The 17,859-nt window shown below is 41.9% G+C and overlaps 1 protein-coding gene across 2 annotated transcripts in view; it reads right to left on the bottom strand.

The window, feature by feature from the left end:
* The window catches only part of dcc (DCC netrin 1 receptor), a 1,326,174-nt gene that overhangs the window by 156,574 nt on the left and 1,151,741 nt on the right, over positions 1 to 17,859 (bottom strand). For both annotated transcript variants that reach the window (XM_087994379.1, XM_087994329.1), the window contains exons 13-14: positions 16,985 to 17,126; positions 1,026 to 1,136 (exon numbers count right to left, since the gene is read on the bottom strand). In XM_087994379.1, the coding sequence (XP_087850505.1) occupies positions 1,026 to 1,136; positions 16,985 to 17,126 (253 nt within the window). The remainder of the gene's footprint in view (positions 1 to 1,025; positions 1,137 to 16,984; positions 17,127 to 17,859) is intronic.

Below are 17,859 nucleotides of genomic sequence, written 5' to 3' on the forward strand. Positions count from 1 at the left end.
GGAAATTACAAGTTTAGTTCTGTCTGTATAGACCAGAAATGAAATTTTCCTGCTTGTTACATTTCACATAATTTCCAATATCCCCTGTTTGTCTGTGTTATTCTCTCAGCTTTCTGCCCTGAGAAACTTCCATGAAATAGCCAGCATTTTGTATCCAAGAAATCAGGAATCACCCTTTATTTTTGCAGTCCAGATGCTGCCATTAGGTGGTGTCAGACAGGTAGTGAAATCCTGTTTGTTCATACACCCTTCTCCATTGATAGGTTGTCTCCCCATTGTAGAAAATCAATGCTCAGGATCACAGCAGATCAGGAGATCAAACTTGATCATACCAATACCTTGGCTGTCCATTACCCCAAGCTGTCATGTCCATCACAAAATCTGGACTTTGCCATTCTGATGGTGTTCTCTCACTCACTCATACTATTTTTCCTATAAAGTCAGGAATTATTCTATTTATTCAATGCTAAGTTATAATAATGAAGCACAAATATCTTGGAATAATTTCTCAACAAATAACTTGAATATAAATGCACTGTCGATAATACATAACAAAAATATATGTAGATGTAGATTTAACATTGTGTTGTAAATTACTTCGTTTTGTTGTGCGGCACTAATAGGAAAAGCTCATGATTAAATATTCTTAATGTTCCAAAAGGATTCCCAGGACCTATTGATAGCAAGTGCTCAATAGCAACAAAACAAATGGAAAGTGGGACAGATACGCTGAGCTGCAAAGCAATGACAGCATATATTGTGCACAGAAAACCTGGTACTGGCCTTTGATAAATTTTTTAATCATTTATGGCTTCCATCTCATGCTCCACAAGTTAACACATTCATCACTCATGTAACATCCTTTGCATGAGGATTCACTATTCAATTCTCTTTGGTATGATCTTCACCCAAAAGCATGTCTTTTCACTGCACTGAATATTGATAATTTGTTGGCCATCATTTCAATTAAATTGGTTCTAAGCTGTAACTGGTGTATCACTTTTTTCCCCTGTAAGTGTTATTACCATCTAAATCATTCTCCGGTGTTTCCACTGTGAACCAGTCAGATGCTGGACCTGTTCCGTTCACAGTCATGGCAGCAACTTGAAAACTGTAATGCCCTCCTTTGTCCAGACCTGCCAATCAAATCACAACAATGGTTAGCCCAAACTGTCATTAAATACTTACTTAATTTTATTTACATAGAACATAGAAGAATACAGCGCAGTACAGGCCCTTGGGCCCTCGATGTTGCGCCGATCCAAGCCCACCTAAACTACACTAACCCACTATCCTCCATATACCTATCCAATGCCCTCTTAAATGCCCATAAAGAGGGAGAGTCCACCACTGTTACTGGCAGGGCATTCCATGAACTAACGACTCGCTGAGTGAAGAACCTACCCCTAACATCAGTCCTATATCTACCCCCCTTTAATTTAAAGCTATGCCCCCTTGTAATACCCGACTCAATACGCGGGAAAAGGTTCATACTGTCGACCCTATCTAACCCCCTAATCATCTTGTACACCATTTGCATCACCATTTCAATCATCATTTGCATGACTCAACTGTTCAAAAAAGAAGCTTCAAGTATATAAACAAACCATTAGTTCTCCTCCACACACACAACCAAAGCCAGAAATTGCTGGAAAAGTTCAATAGGTCTAACAGCATCTTTGGAGAGAAATCAGAGTTAACATTTCAGGTCGAGCGACTTTCTTCAAAACCCATAAGTTCTCCTTTTTTGTACATGAAATTACACTTAACATCCAGTGTATATATACAAACAGAACTTGGCTGAGATCGATAGTTCTAAAATGAGTGACTGTGAGTCAGCACCTCAATTTCCATCTTTCCTGTGGAAATTTAACAATCATTTTTAAAATTATTTCTACTAAAGGGAGTAGAAATAGAATTAGAGAAAGCAGCAAAAAGGCCGCCAACTGACTATCAACTGTTTCACCATCCCACACAAAGGCAAGTTCTATTCTGTAGAAATCTTAAGTGAAGTTAGAATAATGCTTCTCTGGAAAACTTCTTTCTAAGTTCATTTTTGTGAGACGCTGCCTTAAAGCAGTTAGATTTCTTCATTATGTAAAGCAGGGCACGCGCTACCTTTATAAATTTATGTGAAATCAATTAGTGCAATATTAAAAATTGCAAGAAACCATTGCTGGCACAGAACCACACTGGATATGAGCTTGGTTGGAAAGTAGGTCTGCTGGATTATACACCCAATTCTACACACTGTAATCATAATTAGTCAGTGCATTAGCCATGATGTCTTGTGATTTTTGTTTTTTGTGGATACTTTTAAAATTAGAAATAGCCCTTTACACTGTTGGGTCTTTTCTGCCTTCTGCAAGTGATTTATTCACTTCTATGTGTTGGATTACCCTTTTGCTAATTGCCAACTCCCTGTGGACAATGAGGACCACACCTATTTGTCCACACATGCAATAAGTTCAGATACTGCTCCTGAACCACCTCCATGCAGAGGGAAGCACTGTTTACTATTGAAACTGGAGTTAGCATTGCATTTCCAATGAGAAAGCAATGGGAGCGCCAGAAAATAGACAGGAACTCAATGTGCTGGATTGTGCTTTACCTGGAATTCCAATGGGGTAAAATATCCACTAAGTCTAACCCTGGAGGAGTAACTCCTTGCACTGAGGTGTCAATGGGGGAGCTCTTTGGGGCCAGTGACCATAATTCTATTCATTTTAAAATACTGAGGGAAAAGGATAGACCAGATCTAAAAGTTGAAGTTCTAAATTGGAGAAAGGCCAATTTTGACAGTATTAGGCAAGAACTTTCAAAAGCTGATTGGACTCAAATGTTCGCAGGTAAAGGGACAGCTGGGAAATGGGAAGCCTTCAGAAATGAGATAACAAGAATCCAGAGAAAGTATAGTCTTGTCACGGTGAAAGGGAAGGCTGGTAGGTATAGGGAATGCTGGATGACGAAAGACATTGAGGGTTTGGTTATGAAAAAGAGGGAAGCATATGTCAGGTATAGACAGGATAGATTGAGTGAATCTTTAGAACAGTATAAAGGAAGTAGGAGTATACTTAAGAGGGAAATCAGGAGGGCAAAAAGGGGACATGAGCTAACTTTGGCAAATAGAATTAAGGAGAATCCAAAGGGGTTTTACAAATATATTAAGGACAAAAGGGTAACTAGGGAGCGAATAGGGCCCCTCAAAGATCAGCAAGGCAGCCTTTGTGTGGAGCCACAGAAAATGGGGGAGAGACTAAATGAATATTTTGCATCAGTATTTACTGTGGAAAAGGATATGGAAGATATAGCCTGTAGGGAAATAGATGGTGACATCTTGTAAAATGTCCAGATTACAGAGGAGGAAGTGCTTTATGTCTTGAAACAGTTAAAAGTGGATAAATCCCCAGGACCTGATCAGGTGTACCCGAGAACTCTGTGAGAAGCTAGAGAAGTGATTGCTGGGCCTCTTGCTGAGATATTTGTATGATTGATAGTCACAGGTGAGGTGCCAGAAGACTGGAGGTTGGCAAACGTGGTACCACTGTTTAAGAAGGGCGGTATGGACAAGCCAGGGAACTATAGACTGGTGAGCCTGACCTCGGTGGTGGGCAAGTTGTTGGAGGGAATCCTAAGGGACAGGATGTACATGTATTTGGAAAGGCAAGGACTGATTCGGGATGGTCAACATGGCTTTGTGCGTGGGAAATCATGTCTCACAAACTTGATTGAGTTTTTTGAAAAAGTAACAAAGAAGATTGATGAGGGCAGAGCAGTAGATGTGATCTATATGGACTTCAGTAAGGCGTTCGACAAGATTCCCCATGGGAGACTGATTAGCAAGGTTAGATCTCATGGAATACAGGGAGAACTAGCCATTGAATACAGAACTGGCTCAAAGGTAGAAGGCAGAGGGTGATGGTGGAGGGTTGTTTTTCAGACTGGAGGCCTGTGACCAGTGGAGTGCCACAAGGATCAGTGCTGGGCCCTCTACTTTTTGTCATTTACATAAATGATTTGGATGCGAGCATAAGAGGTACAGTTAGTAAGTTTGCAGATGACACCAAAATTGGAGGTGTGGTGGACAGCGAAGAGGGTTACCTCAGCTTACAACAGGATCTTGACCAGATGGGCCAATGGGCTGAGAAGTGGCAGATGGAGTTTAATTCAGATAAATGCAAGGTGCTACATTTTGGGAAAGCAAATCTTAGCAGGACTTCTACACTTAATGATAAGGTCCTAGGGAGTGTTGCTGAACAAAGAGACCTTGGAGTGCAGGTTCAAAGCTCCTTGAAAGTGGAGTCGCAGGTAGATAGGATAGTGAAGAAGGCGTTTGGTATGCTTTCATTTATTGGTCAGAGTATTGAGTACAGAAGTTGAGAGGTCATGTTGCAGCTGTGCAGGGCATTGGTTAGGCCACTGTTGGAATATTGCATGCAATTCTGGAGTTGTTCCTATCGGAAAGATGTTGTGAAACTTGAAAGGGTTCAGAAAAGATTTACAAGGATGTTGCCAGGGTTGGAGGATCTGAGCTACAGGGAGAGGCTGAACAGGCTGGGGCTGCTTTCCCTGGAGCGTCGGAGGCTGAGGAGTGACCTTATAGAGGTTTACAAAATTATGAGAGGCATGGATAGGATAAATAGATAAAGTCTTTTCCCTGGGGTTGGAAAATCCAGAACTCGAGGGCATAGGTTTAGAGTGAGAGGGGCAAGATATAAAAGAGACCTAAGGGGCAACTTTTTCACGCAGAGGGTGGTACATGTATGGAATGAGCTGCCAGAGGATGTGGTGGAGGCTGGTACAATTGCAACATTTAAGAGGCATTTGGATGGGTATATGAATAGGAAGGGTTTGGAGGGATATGGGCCGGGTGCTGGCAGGTGTGACTAGATTGGGTTGGGATATCTGGTCGGCATGGACGGGTTGGACCGAAGGGTCTGTTTCCATGGTGTACATCTCTATGACTCTATGACACTGGAGCTCCCAGCCATACTAGTGCCTAGCAAAAACGTTAGCAGTCAGGGTGGAGGGCTGGACGCCTGGGTAAAAGGATTGGGTTGGAGCCTGAGGCAGTAATATTTCTTTCTCTAGTAATTGCAGCATTTTCACAATGGCAATATTTTTTATTTGTTTCAGTGGGGCAAGGAATCCAGATACAACTCCTCCCAGATGTTTTTTTTGGTGGAGTTGGGGGCCAGGTTGCCCTGTTTGAAGAAACAACATACTCTGGTAAAGTCAGCACTGGCTAGACCATAACACCATAAACATAGGAGAAGAAATCAGGCCATTTAGCACATCGAGTCGGCTCCACCATTCAATCATGTCTGATATATTTCTCAATCCCATTCTATGCTTCTCCTCATAAACTTTGATCCCCTTAGCAACCAATAACCTATCTATCACTGTCTTAAATATACTCAATGTTCTGGCATCCACAACCTTCTGTGACAATGAATTCCATAGATTCACCACTGTCTGGCTGAAGGTGTTTCTCCTCATATCTGTTCTAAAGGGTCTTCTCTTTACTCTAAGGCTTTGCCCTTGGGATCTAGTCTCCCCTGATAATGGAAACATCTTCCCAACATCCAGTTTACCCAGACCTTTCAATATTCTCTAAGTTTATCCCTCGAGTGGGTTCCAAGATTATTGTCATATCCCTTTAGCTCCCTCATGGATAGCAATTTAAAAATTCTGCCACCAAACTAAAATACTTTTGGATATAATGTTGGAATGAGCAACTGAGGAGACGAATCAAATTAAAAATTAATAAATAGGTCGCATCATGCTTATGTTTTTTAAAAAAGTCCAAATATTGTAGGAAAAAGAGCAGAAGAAAGAGGATTTTGTAAGTTGAGAACCTGTAGGTAGGGCCCAGGATGTGAAGGGGTGCAAATGTATTCTCGTGTTTCTCAGCCCCATCTTCTATTAGTGAACCAATCTGCCACAAATGTGGGGGAGCCAGGCTATTTTTGTGGAAGCAGCTGGAAGAGTTGCTGTCAACCTGGGATTGGGTCAAAAGTCATGGGGGGATGCATTAAGTCAAGACCAGAACCTGGGGATGGGTGTATTAAGTGGAAATCAGGTTGGGTAGGTGTGTACAAACTGAGGCTGGATTTGGAGGTGGGAGTACAGTGAGTTGAGTTCAGGCTTGGGGCAGTGCATTAAGCTCTAAGGGTTGCTGCCGTCAGGTGAAGGGAAGGGTGAGACCTCATTGGGGGAGGGCATGCAGGAGGTTGCAAAGGGAATGGGAAGGAAGGTTACAAAGAGGGACAGGGAGAAGATGATTGCAAGTGGGGGAAGAAAGAGAGACAAAAAGAGAAATACATAACTAACTCATGGTGAGAAAATCATGGAGGCAATGACGTCCTAGCATATTAACGTGGAATTTCTAGCCCAAGGCTGCATGTATTGAGAAGCTACAATATGGGGAAAAATACAGCAGATGCAATTGTAATGAATGCTGTTCAGTTGTTAAATCTAAATCTGCGATTGAGATCTGAGATGCAGTGAATACAGTAGTCACTGTCTGCTTAAAATGTTCCAGGTTTGTGCAAAGGCGATGGAACTGCATTAACTGTAACCTCACCAATTTGCAGAAAGTGTGTTTAGAATGTTTTTTATTTGTGTACAGGTATATGCCAGTTACACTGAAAGAAAATTATTGTCAATACAATTCTGGTGTCTTGTATCAATTTAAATACTGTGCTGTCCAAGAAATTAATGCTTTCCCTGTTTTAGAACCAAGGAAATGATACAGCACAGTGGGGGGCCAATCAGCCCATCTTGTCCATGCCGACCCAAAGACGCCCAGATGCTCTTTCTTCTCCTATCTTCCTGCACATGGCCCTTAGCCCTGCACCATAAGCAATTAAGGTACGTTTTCAAATAATTTAGGGTCTCTGCCTCCACCACTAACTCAGGCAGTGAATTCCAGACACTCCTCACCCTCTGTCTAGCAAACAATTTCCTCACGTCCCCTCTAATCTTTGTGCCACTTGGATTGAATCTATGAACCCTGGTTTTTGAACTCTCTGTGAAGAGGAACAGGTTCCTTCTGTCTACTCTATCACTACCCCTCATAATTTTGTATACCTCAATCATGCCATCCCTCAGCCTTCTCCATTCCAAGGAAAACTACCCCAACCTCTCCAATCTTTCCTCATAGCTGTAATTCTCCAGCCTTGGCTACATTCTAGCTAATTTTCTCTGCCTCTCTCTCCAGAACAATTATGATCTTCCGGTAACATGGTGACTGGAATTGAGCACAATGCTCCAGTTGTGATCTCATCACTGTCTTGTACAGTTTCATCATGATATCTCTACTTTTGCACTCTGTAGCTCGGCCAATGAAGGAGACCATTCTATATGCCTTCTTCACAACTTTATCTACCTGTACTTTTAGGGACCTGTGCACTTGCACATCCAGATCTCTCACTTCATCTAACCCTCTCAGTGTATTCCCTTTTACTGTGTATCCCCTTTTACTGTTTCACTTCCCTAAATGCACCAAGTTACACTTATCAGGGTTGAACTCCATCTGCTACTTTTCTGCATACTCCACCAACCCATTTTCATCATTTTGGAGCTTACAGCTATCATCTACACTCTCCACTACACAAGCAATTGTTGTGTCATCTGCAAATTACCCAGTTGTGCCACCACAATCCAGTTTGCCTAAAGCAAACAGCAGGGGTTCCAACACCAAGCCCTGTGGGAACACCATTTGAAACAGCTTTCCATTCACAAGATAAGGATGTGCCGGTAGCAGACTAGGGTGGACAAGGCCAAAAGTCACATGACATCAGGTTATACTCCAATAGGTTTATTTGAAATCATAAACTTTTGGAGCATTGCCTCTTCGTGAACTGAAGAGAGTACTCAGGCACAGACTTTATAATCAAAGAGATCGAAAGATCAATCAAATGGTGTGAGTGGAGTATCAACAGGCCGAATAATACGTCTCTGCAGGTCATCAACAGTGTCAGATAGAGTGAGTAAAGTGTCAACAGCTGAATAGGAAGTGAAGGGATGACTTATAATCCAATTAATTGAGGCAGAGCGATAATTACAAAAGTTTAAAAATATAGTGGTACTGGAGACAAATCAAATGACTGGGATAACAGGATAGGTGTAAGAGTCACATGCTGAGGGTCTAGCCAAAGTAATAAGTAATCCAGGACTCTACAAACTAATTAAGGTAGAGAGATCATAACAAGTTATCGTAGTGATGGTGTCAAAACAGGACAATAAGGAAGATTCGGGTAAGTGTCCTCCAAGCCGATCTTTGAGATACACGACAATGCAGAATCACTGAGCAGAAAATGTGAAGGGTTGTGCTCATGAAGTCCTGTGCCCATGAAGATGGCCTCAACCATGATATTGGGTTCATATCGTGCTACATGTGACCCCACCACACTGTTCAGTATCTGCAAAATCTTCCTTACTGTCCTATTTTAACACCATCATCTTGATAAATTGTTTTGATGTTTCTACCTTAATTAGTTTGGAGAGTTTTGGATTACGTTTTACTTTGAGTAGATCCTCAGCATGTGACTCTTATACCTGGTATTGTACCATTTGTCTGATGCTTTAATCTCTCTGCTTAGAAATACTGTGCCTGTGTGCTTCTCCTCACTTCACCTGATGAAGGGGTGGCACTCAAAAAGCTTGTGGTTCCATCACAAGGGCAACCAATGACATTACCCTTTTTTTCCTGTTGCTAAGTCAACATTGGATCCGATTTGACACATTGCCTTATATCCCATGGGCTGTTACTGTTTTGACCAGTCTGCCAAGCGGGACCTTGTCGAATGTTTTACTAAAGTCCATGTAGAAACATCCACCTTAGTACCCTCATTGATCCTCCTTGTCACTTCCTGAAATAATTCAATCCATTTGTAAGGCATGGCTTTCTCTTATCAAAGCATGCTGACTATCCTTGACAGGTTCAGGCCTTTCAAAATGACAGGTTATCTGATCTCTGAGGATTGAATCAACCAATTTGCCCACCAACAAAGTAAGGAGGTAGGAGAAAGTGATGACTGCAGAGGCTGGAGTCAGACCCGAAAAGTGTGGCGCTGGAAAAGCACAGCAGGCCAAGCAGCATCCAAGGACCAGGAGAGTCGATGTTTTGGGCATAAGCCCTTCATCAGCCCTTCACACAGCATCAGTGTCGACCTCACCAGTTTCCAAATCTCCCCTCCCCCCACCTTATCCCAGATCCAAACCTCCAACTCGGCACTGCCCTCTTTAACTGTCCTACCTGTCCATCTCCCTTCCCACTGACCTATCACAATGACCTTCCGCAAAGACCGTTCCCTCCGTGACTACCTGGTCAGGTCCACGCCCCACTACGACCCACCCTCCCATCCTGGCACTTTCCCCTGCCACCGCAGGAACTGTAAAACCTGTGCCCACACCTCCTCCGTCACCTCCATCCAAGGCCCTAAAGGACCACCCCTCTCCGCCTTCCGCAAAGACCGTTCCCTCCGTGACTACCTGGTCAGGTCCACGCCCCCCTACGACCCACCCTCCCATCCTGGCACTTTCCCCTGCCACCGCAGGAACTGTAAAACCTGTGCCCACACCTCCTCCCTCACCTCCATCCAAGGCCCTAAAGGAGCCTTCCACATCCATCAAAGTTTGACCTGCACGTCCACTAATATCATTTATTGTATCCGTTGCTCCCGATGCGGTCTCCTCTACATTGGGGAGACTGGGCGCCTCCTAGCAGAGCGCTTTAGGGAACATCTCCGAGACACCCACACCAATCAACCAAATCGCCCCGTGGCTCAACATTTCAACTCCCCCTCCCACTCTGCCGAGGACATGGAGGTCCTGGGCCTCCTCCACCGCCGCTCCCTCACCACCAGACGCATGGAAGAAGAACGCCTCATCTTCCGCCTCGGAACACTTCAACCCCAGGGCATCAATGTGGATTTCAACAGTTTCCTCATTTCCCCTTCCCCCACCTCATCCTAGTTTCTAACCTCCAGCAACACGATCCCCTGACTTGTCCGGACTTGTCCGACCTGCTCAGCTCCTTTTCCACCTATCCACTCCACCCTCTCCTCCCTGACCTATCACCTTCATCTCCTTCCCCACTGACCTATTGTACTCTATGCTACTTTATCCCCACCCCCACCCTCCTCTAGCTTATCTCTCCATGTTTCAGGCTCTCTGCCTTTATTCCTGATGAAGGGCTTTTGCCCGAAACGTCGATTTTGCCTGTCCTCGGATGCTGCCTGAATTGCTGTGTTCTTCCAGCACCACTGATCCAGAATCTGGTTTCCAGCATCTGCAGTCATTGTTTTTACCTATCACAATCACCTCCTACCTGCATCCACCTATCGCCTTCCCACCTACCTTCCCCCTGCCTCACCCTCCTATTTATCATTCAGCCCCTTCACCCCCTCCCCATATTCTTGATGAAAGGCTTATACCTAAAATGTCGACTCTCCTGCTCCTCGGATGCTGCCTGGCCTGCTGTGCCACATTTTCCCACACCAACAAAGTAAGACTAACTGGCCTATACTTGTCTGGCATTTCCTTTGTACTCTTTTTAAACAACAGAACTACTTTTGCATTCCTACAGTCCACCAGCACCTCATCTGTATCTAGTGAAGATTGGAAATAATCTTCAGCGCATCTTCCCTGACCTCCTTCAACGTCTCAGGGAACAATCCGTCTGTCCTGGTGACTTATCCACGTTCAAGGATTCTAACTCATCAAATGCTTTCTCTCTCATTATGATTATTTTATCCAATATTTCAATCTGCTCCTCTTGAATTACTTTCCTTTGTGAATATGGAGACAACAAGTCATTTAAATTTTTTTTAGATTAGATTACTTAAAGTGTGGAAACATGCCCTTCGGCCCAACAAGTCCACACCGACACTCCGAAGAGCAATCCACCCAGACCCATTTCCCCGACATTTACCTAACACTACGGGCAATTTAGCATGGCCAATTCACCTAACCTGCACATTTTTGGAGTGTGAGAGGAAACCGGAGCACCCGAAGGAAACCCACGCAGACACGGGGAGAATGTGCAAACTCCACACAAACAGTCGCCAGAGGCGGGAATTGAACTCGGGTCTCTGGCGCTGTGAGGCAGCAGTGCTAACCACTGCACCACCGTGCCATCCAAAATTCTTCCCATTTCTTCTGCATCTTTACACAAGTTCCCTTCTTCATCTCTGATAGGTGCTACTTTATCGTTAGCTTTACTTTTGCTCTTTATATACGGGTAAAACAGCTTTGCATTACCTTTATCTTGCTTGCAAATATATTTTCTTTGATTTCCTTATTCTTTTTAACTTCATCTCTGTACTTTCTGTACTCCTCTAGGCTATCCGCAGTGTTGAGGTTTTTGTGGCTTTAAGTTTAATAAAGGGCTGATAATTCAAGGTATTAATTCCTTTGTAAGTCCAAATATTACATATGTCAACATATATACAGAACATAATTGCAACACCTCATAAATAATGCCGTGCCATTTTATCCTATGTGACCCAAAGCATGTCCTAGACAAATCTGGCAAAGGTTAAAGGTGGGGAGAGGGTAGCAATAAGAGGCTTGGAATCAGAGAAGTACAAGAGCTTGTGATTTTGCCATTGAGTGTTCTCTAGGAGACAAGGTGTCTTCAAAATGTAGAGGATTAAGGAAAGAGGCTAAACAGCAGTATCTAAGATGGCATAATTCACGCATAAAAGAAAATAAAGAAGAACATTTCAAGAAGCACTGCTGATGGCATTGTGGAAGTCTCCTGTGTAAATGGTGTCTACATAGAATACATTTGATTTATGCCCTACTGTCTACTATACAGTTTCAATGTACAACCTTAATGACAAATGTTATAAACCCCTACAAAAAATACACATTCCTCCTATGAATAAGACAAAGCTTCCAAACTCTAAAATGTGTTATAATATCAGTCTATTAGTATCGCTTCTTGTGTCATAAATTTTACAGATATAATCCATTTTCCACTCATATTTTACACTCATTTGATGCTGCCCTTTAATGTGGATGTGACATGTGTGACAACGATTTACAGAATATTCAGCATCACAGACAAAGGCCATGTTCCTCTTTGCTGTTTCACTCTCTTTAGATGAATTAGTGTTTGTAATTTCCAGGTCTGTAACATGGCCATTAATCATTAGAATCCACAGTAAGTAACGCAGTTAAATTCCACATGTCACTCTGTACATTGTTGGATAGCTAACGTGCAGAACGTTACACCAGTGCAGTTATTTAACAAGAGAAGGTTTTCTACTGTTGTTGAAAAGGGTAATCAGAAGCCAATCACAGTTATTCAAGCACTGGCAAGTACCTACACTGGTATTGTTTACTGTATATATGCAACAATATTCAAATTGTCTCTTATTAATAAATTTGAAAAATAAAGCTAAGGGATGTATCAGGGCAGTCATGAATACTGGGGAATGGAAGAATAGAAAACATCACAATTTAGCAAAAAAAGGAGTTTAAAGCTTGTATAGTTATAGAAAAAAGCAAACATTTGGCTAAGATGAATGCAGTCCATTAAAAGCCACTACCATCTAGAAGGACAAGGGGAGCAGATACATGGAAACACCACTATTTGACTGCACTCTAAGCTACATTGTGTTCAGATATGGAAATATATTGTTGCTGCTTCTTATGTGTCAATGGGTCACTGGAATTCCCACCATAAAGCACTGTGGGCCTATTGATACTAAATGGACTTCAGCGGTTCAAGGGTCAGCTCACTCGCACCTTCTCAATGTCAATTAGTGAGGGGCAATTAATGCTGACCCAGTTCGTGATACTCACATCCCAAAAATGAAGTTTTTTAAAAAAAATAGAGAAGATGTGGCTGAGCAGATTGTTGATTCTTTGATAACCATCTTCCAGAATTCCATAGATTCTGGAATGGTTTCTGTAATTTGGAAGCTTGTAGATGTCACACCACTGTTTGAGAAAAGAGCAGGGGATAAACCAGGGAACTACATACCTATCATCCTCACATCAATAATAGGTAGAATGCTAGAACTTATTATATGATCTGTTTTGTAAGTTGGATTTTGAACTACTGGCATGTAGATTTTGGTCTTTATGTTTTAGGGGATCTAATAATTCACTTGTTAGTCTTTCTAGTGCCATGATTTTTAGTGCATGTGGGAGAGAGAACTTCTGGATTGATAATGGGAATTGTTTGTATTCTGAGAATTTTATGACCAAAGAGAGCAAATATTAAAAATCATTAACTTACTTGCAGTTTATAAGAATTAAGAATTTATTTTTCTATTTGCTTAGGGGGAACATAATAGATGGGAAAGCTTTGGTTTTAGTTCACAGAAGACCTTATTGAGATTAAGCATAAGAACGGTTTCTCTTGGAGAAAGGAGTTATCTCAGAACAATTAGGAAACAGGCTACTTCACTGTGAAAATTCTACATCAGAAGTGTTTGTTTAGAATACTGAAAGAATCCCTACACTGTGAAAACATGCCCTTCAGCCCAGCTAGTCCATACCGACCCTCCAAAGAGTATTCCACCCAGACCCATTCCCATATTTCTCTATATTTACCCCTGACTAATGCACCTAAGTTACATTCCTGAACACTATGGACAATTTAGCACAGCCAATTCACCTGACCTGCACATCTCTGGACTGTGGGAGGAAACCGGAGCATCCGGAGGAAACAGGGAGAATATGCAAACTCCACACAGCCTGAGGCTGGATTCAAAACAGGGTCCCTGGCTCTGTGAGGCAGCAATGCTAACCACTGAGCCATGCTTTTGAAGCTAAGAAATTTTAAACTCAGTTTGTGACTAATCAAAGAAAAGCCTATCAACACTCAAGATTGGGAACTGAAATGAACAGTCCAGTCAAACCTATAGATATGCTAGAGAAGAGAACTCTCTCTAGTATTTGAGTACAATAAAGTAATGGTGTGAGGATAGATGGAATTTTGTTTGCCTGTTTATTTCAAAATCTTTCAAATAGTGTTAGAGTTAAATAGCTTTGTTTGTTCTATTTTATCTTTACTTTTTGAGCAATAATCTTTTGATTTATTATTAAAATCAAATCAGAAGCTTTGTGTGGTCATACTTCAGTGGAAGACCACTTTCTTAAATTGAAAGAAACTATGAAGGCATATTTCAGTCTGGTATTTGATTTGTCCAGCAGTAACAACAGTTGGGATTATACTTTTAAGCATCTGCACATTACCAGTCTGCCTGACCATCAAGGAAAAAGCAGCTGTCAGTGAGTCAGTCCATCAGCATCACATTACTAAAGTTAGGTTGCTGTCAAGGTTTTAAGTCAACATATGATATCGGAATGTTGTGCAGTGAAGTCTCTCACTATAGGCAGAGGTTTGAGAAAAATCCTGAAAACCCCTCCTTTGTTGCTTCCATCAGCAGTTAGCCTTTTACATCTCATTGCAAAGTTGCCCGATAATGCTTGAACACTCTGTATGATAGCATTCAACTTTAGAGGGATACTTTGTGCATCCTTTCCCACCGAGTAAACATCCTATGAGGGAGAGTAGACAATTGAACTGCCCATTATACATCTCCCAGTCTTGAATGCCATGTGCTCACTTTAAAAGCTGATAGATAGACCGAGTCATTCCCTGCAGAGATGTGTAGAAACATTACCAACTCTGCATTCTCACTCTCAAGATGGGTATTATGTGTGGGCAATGTGTGCAGACAAGGGTCTTGTGTTTAGCCTCAGTGTTGCGAGATTTACGTGGAATATCTTGGCTGCAGTTATCAACATCACAGTTCAAGGAAACAAATAACCATGGAACAGCGGATGCTGGAAATCAGAAACAGAATCAGAAATTCATGCTTCAATGATCTCTGATGTTAGAGGCTATCTGTAGTCAATGCGTCAGTACCTTGCTTGCTTGGCTATTACAATCCCTTCCATCAACACACACAGAAATTACCAGAGAAACCCGACATGTTTGGCAGAAAGAAAGCAGACTTAATGTTATAAGTCCGGTGACCCTTCTTCAGAAGCCTTGGGATGTCTGAAGAGATGGACCATTTCTCAAATGGGTGTGACTTATCCAGGCCCAACAGCAATAAAGACAATTGAGCAAACATTTGAAGTGTGCACACTTATTTATATATTTTCAAGGTGCAAGATTCTTTTCAGAGATTTTTCACTCGTAACATCTATGTACCTTCAGCACTTTTCTTTGTCTACTTCTGTCTATGTCTAAGTGTAATCCTGACTATCACAGCTGGGGTGGAGGAAACCTGCTCAAAAGTTGGCCCCACCCCCACCCTCCTATTTATCTCTCAGCCTCCCCCATCCACATTCCTGTTGAAGGGCTTATGCCAAAACATCGACTCTCCTGCTTCTCAGGTGCTGCCTGACCTGCTGTGCTTTTCCAGCACCAAACGTTTCAACTCTGACTCTCCAGCATCTGCAGTCCTCACTTTCTCTCAGTTGGTGTTGTCAACAGCCCAGCTACCTTTTCCAGTGACCACACTGACTCCACCAAGTAGTCATAACCAGACACGCCTTAGTTAAACCCACAGGTCAGCACATTGGAACCAGTTTGCAATTGTGTTCATTTTCCTTTCATTTTAAGTACACACTTCACCCTGATTCTGTTCCTTTCCTGCCTTTCCTTAAAACTGCCCTCACTCAGTTTATCTGAAGCAGTGCTCAAGGAAGGGCACTAAATTCAAATCTCTTGTGGATTTGTTCAAATGCGTGATTGTACATTAATTTTTCTGACAATTAAATAATCAGTTATTTAAATATGGTTGGGAACATTTTTGAAGTATTTATCACTCTCTTTAGTTAAAATGGTTAGTCTGTTGGAGGCTTTAAAGAGATCATAGGGTCAGACAGATTCTGTAAATATCAAGGGAATAGAACAGTTACAACAGTTTTCTCTTGTTACATAGTTTAGTGCAGCAGTCATGGACTAATTACATTATTATTTTCCAGTACTCAGGGGGTAACTAAGATTAATGATCGTTTAAAAATCTATCTGTTTCTGCTGCACTTGTCCCATTATTGTCAGTAAATTTCACAGCTGAAGTTTAGTTCAGCTCAATTCCACTACCTTCAAAAGATAAAAAGGGAAGATGTGAGATTACATGATAAAACGAATAGGTATAGTAATGTGTGCACTGTCCTGCTTGTTCACTGGTATACTACAAGATCCAAGAACACAGTGGCTCAGTGGTTAGAAATGCTCCCTCACAGCACCAGGGTCCCAGATTCAATTCCAGCCTCGGACAACTGTCTGTGTGGAGTTTGCACATTCTCCCCGTGTCTGCGTGGGTTTCCTCCGGGTGCTCTGGTTTCCCTCCACAGTCCCAAAGAAATGCAGGGCAGGTGAATTGGCCATGCTAAATTGCCCATTGTGTTAGGTGCATTAGTCGGGGGGTGGGTGGGTTCCCCTTAGGAGGGCAAGTGTGGACTTGTTGGGCCGAAGGGCCTGTTTCCACACTGTAGGGAATCTAATCTAATCTAATCTAACATAGCAATACATATTGACAATAATGTGTATTCATCGTGTAACTTTCTAAAGCATTGCATGGCCTTTCTCAGACGGATGTGCGTCAGTCTGATTATTAACTCCTATTAAGTGAGGCTATTAAGTCCAACTGATTAAGAGGAGAGAACCAAAACATTGGCTAATGCGATTTTTAAAACAGAAGGAAAAATCTAAGCGGATTTAGAAGAATTTATGGGAGATTGGACCCAAAAAGCTTAAGATTAAGCTCCCGATGTTGAGATGAGGAGTTAGGTTGGGTATCCAAAATGTCAGATTCAGTGGTACAAGAAGATATAGAGTTCATCGGAAATAGTATAATCAAATTTGAAACTTCAGGTATGGGGGAGAAGAGAGGCAGTTTGTGTCGGTATGGGCAGTGGTTAAGTGGAGCAGACTGTCATACAACAGAGTGCAGGCCAGCTCAGTAAAGATGGTTAATACTGTGAAGAGACTGAATCTCACCTGTAAAGAGATACCACAGGTTGTTGGGTTCCAGGGTCTCCATGTCACCCCTTCGGCCAATCTTTTTGTGCCTGATTTTGTATCCAGTAATAAAGCCATTCTGCATATTGGATGGTGGTGGCAGCCAGCTGACCTTTATACTCTGCAAAACAAAAACATTTCAGATTTTCAGTCATCAATGTTCCATCAAACCTCATCAAAGGGAATAGCATCCCCTTTATAAAGTTATTATAATTTAATATGAAAAAAATCCTCATTCAAGTTTTGTCAAAACATAGAAAGCTAAGATTTTCACTTCAGGGTTTGGAAACTCTACGTGCTCCCCAACAATTTTCCCTCCACTTTCAAGGTTTCCCTTCAGATGTTACCATTGATACCACTAACTACCGGCTCAAAGTGGAACTTGCACTTTCAAATAAACCTGTTGGACTATAACCTGGCGTTGTATGAGTTTTAACTTTGCCAAGCCCTGTCCCACACCAGCTCCTCCACATCAAATATATTGAAAGTAGACAGTAATAATAGCGAAGTTATGTCACAACTTACATCATTATTGCCACATCAACTCTTCACATGAATAAAATGACCATCTAAAAGACCTCTAAAACGATTAAATAATGGTGGAAGAACTTTACACTTCCAACCTCTTGTTGAATTGATCCACGACTTTTGGCCACAGCTTTTAAATATAATAGATAATATTCAAATATATTTACAAATAAAATAATTTGAAGGACTAGAAACACCAACAAGTAAGAAACAGTGCAATAATCACACTTACATTTTAAATGTGTTGATTGTTGGAAAAAAACATTTATAGCTCCTTTCAAAGTTTTCCATACAGATTAGACACAATAGGTTTTTTGTGGAATTAT

Source organism: Chiloscyllium plagiosum, unplaced genomic scaffold (assembly GCF_037043375.1).
Source record: "Chiloscyllium plagiosum isolate Xiang-an unplaced genomic scaffold, Cpla_swu_hap1 HiC_scaffold_1, whole genome shotgun sequence".
In the NCBI taxonomy this organism is placed as follows: Eukaryota; Metazoa; Chordata; class Chondrichthyes; order Orectolobiformes; family Hemiscylliidae; genus Chiloscyllium; species Chiloscyllium plagiosum.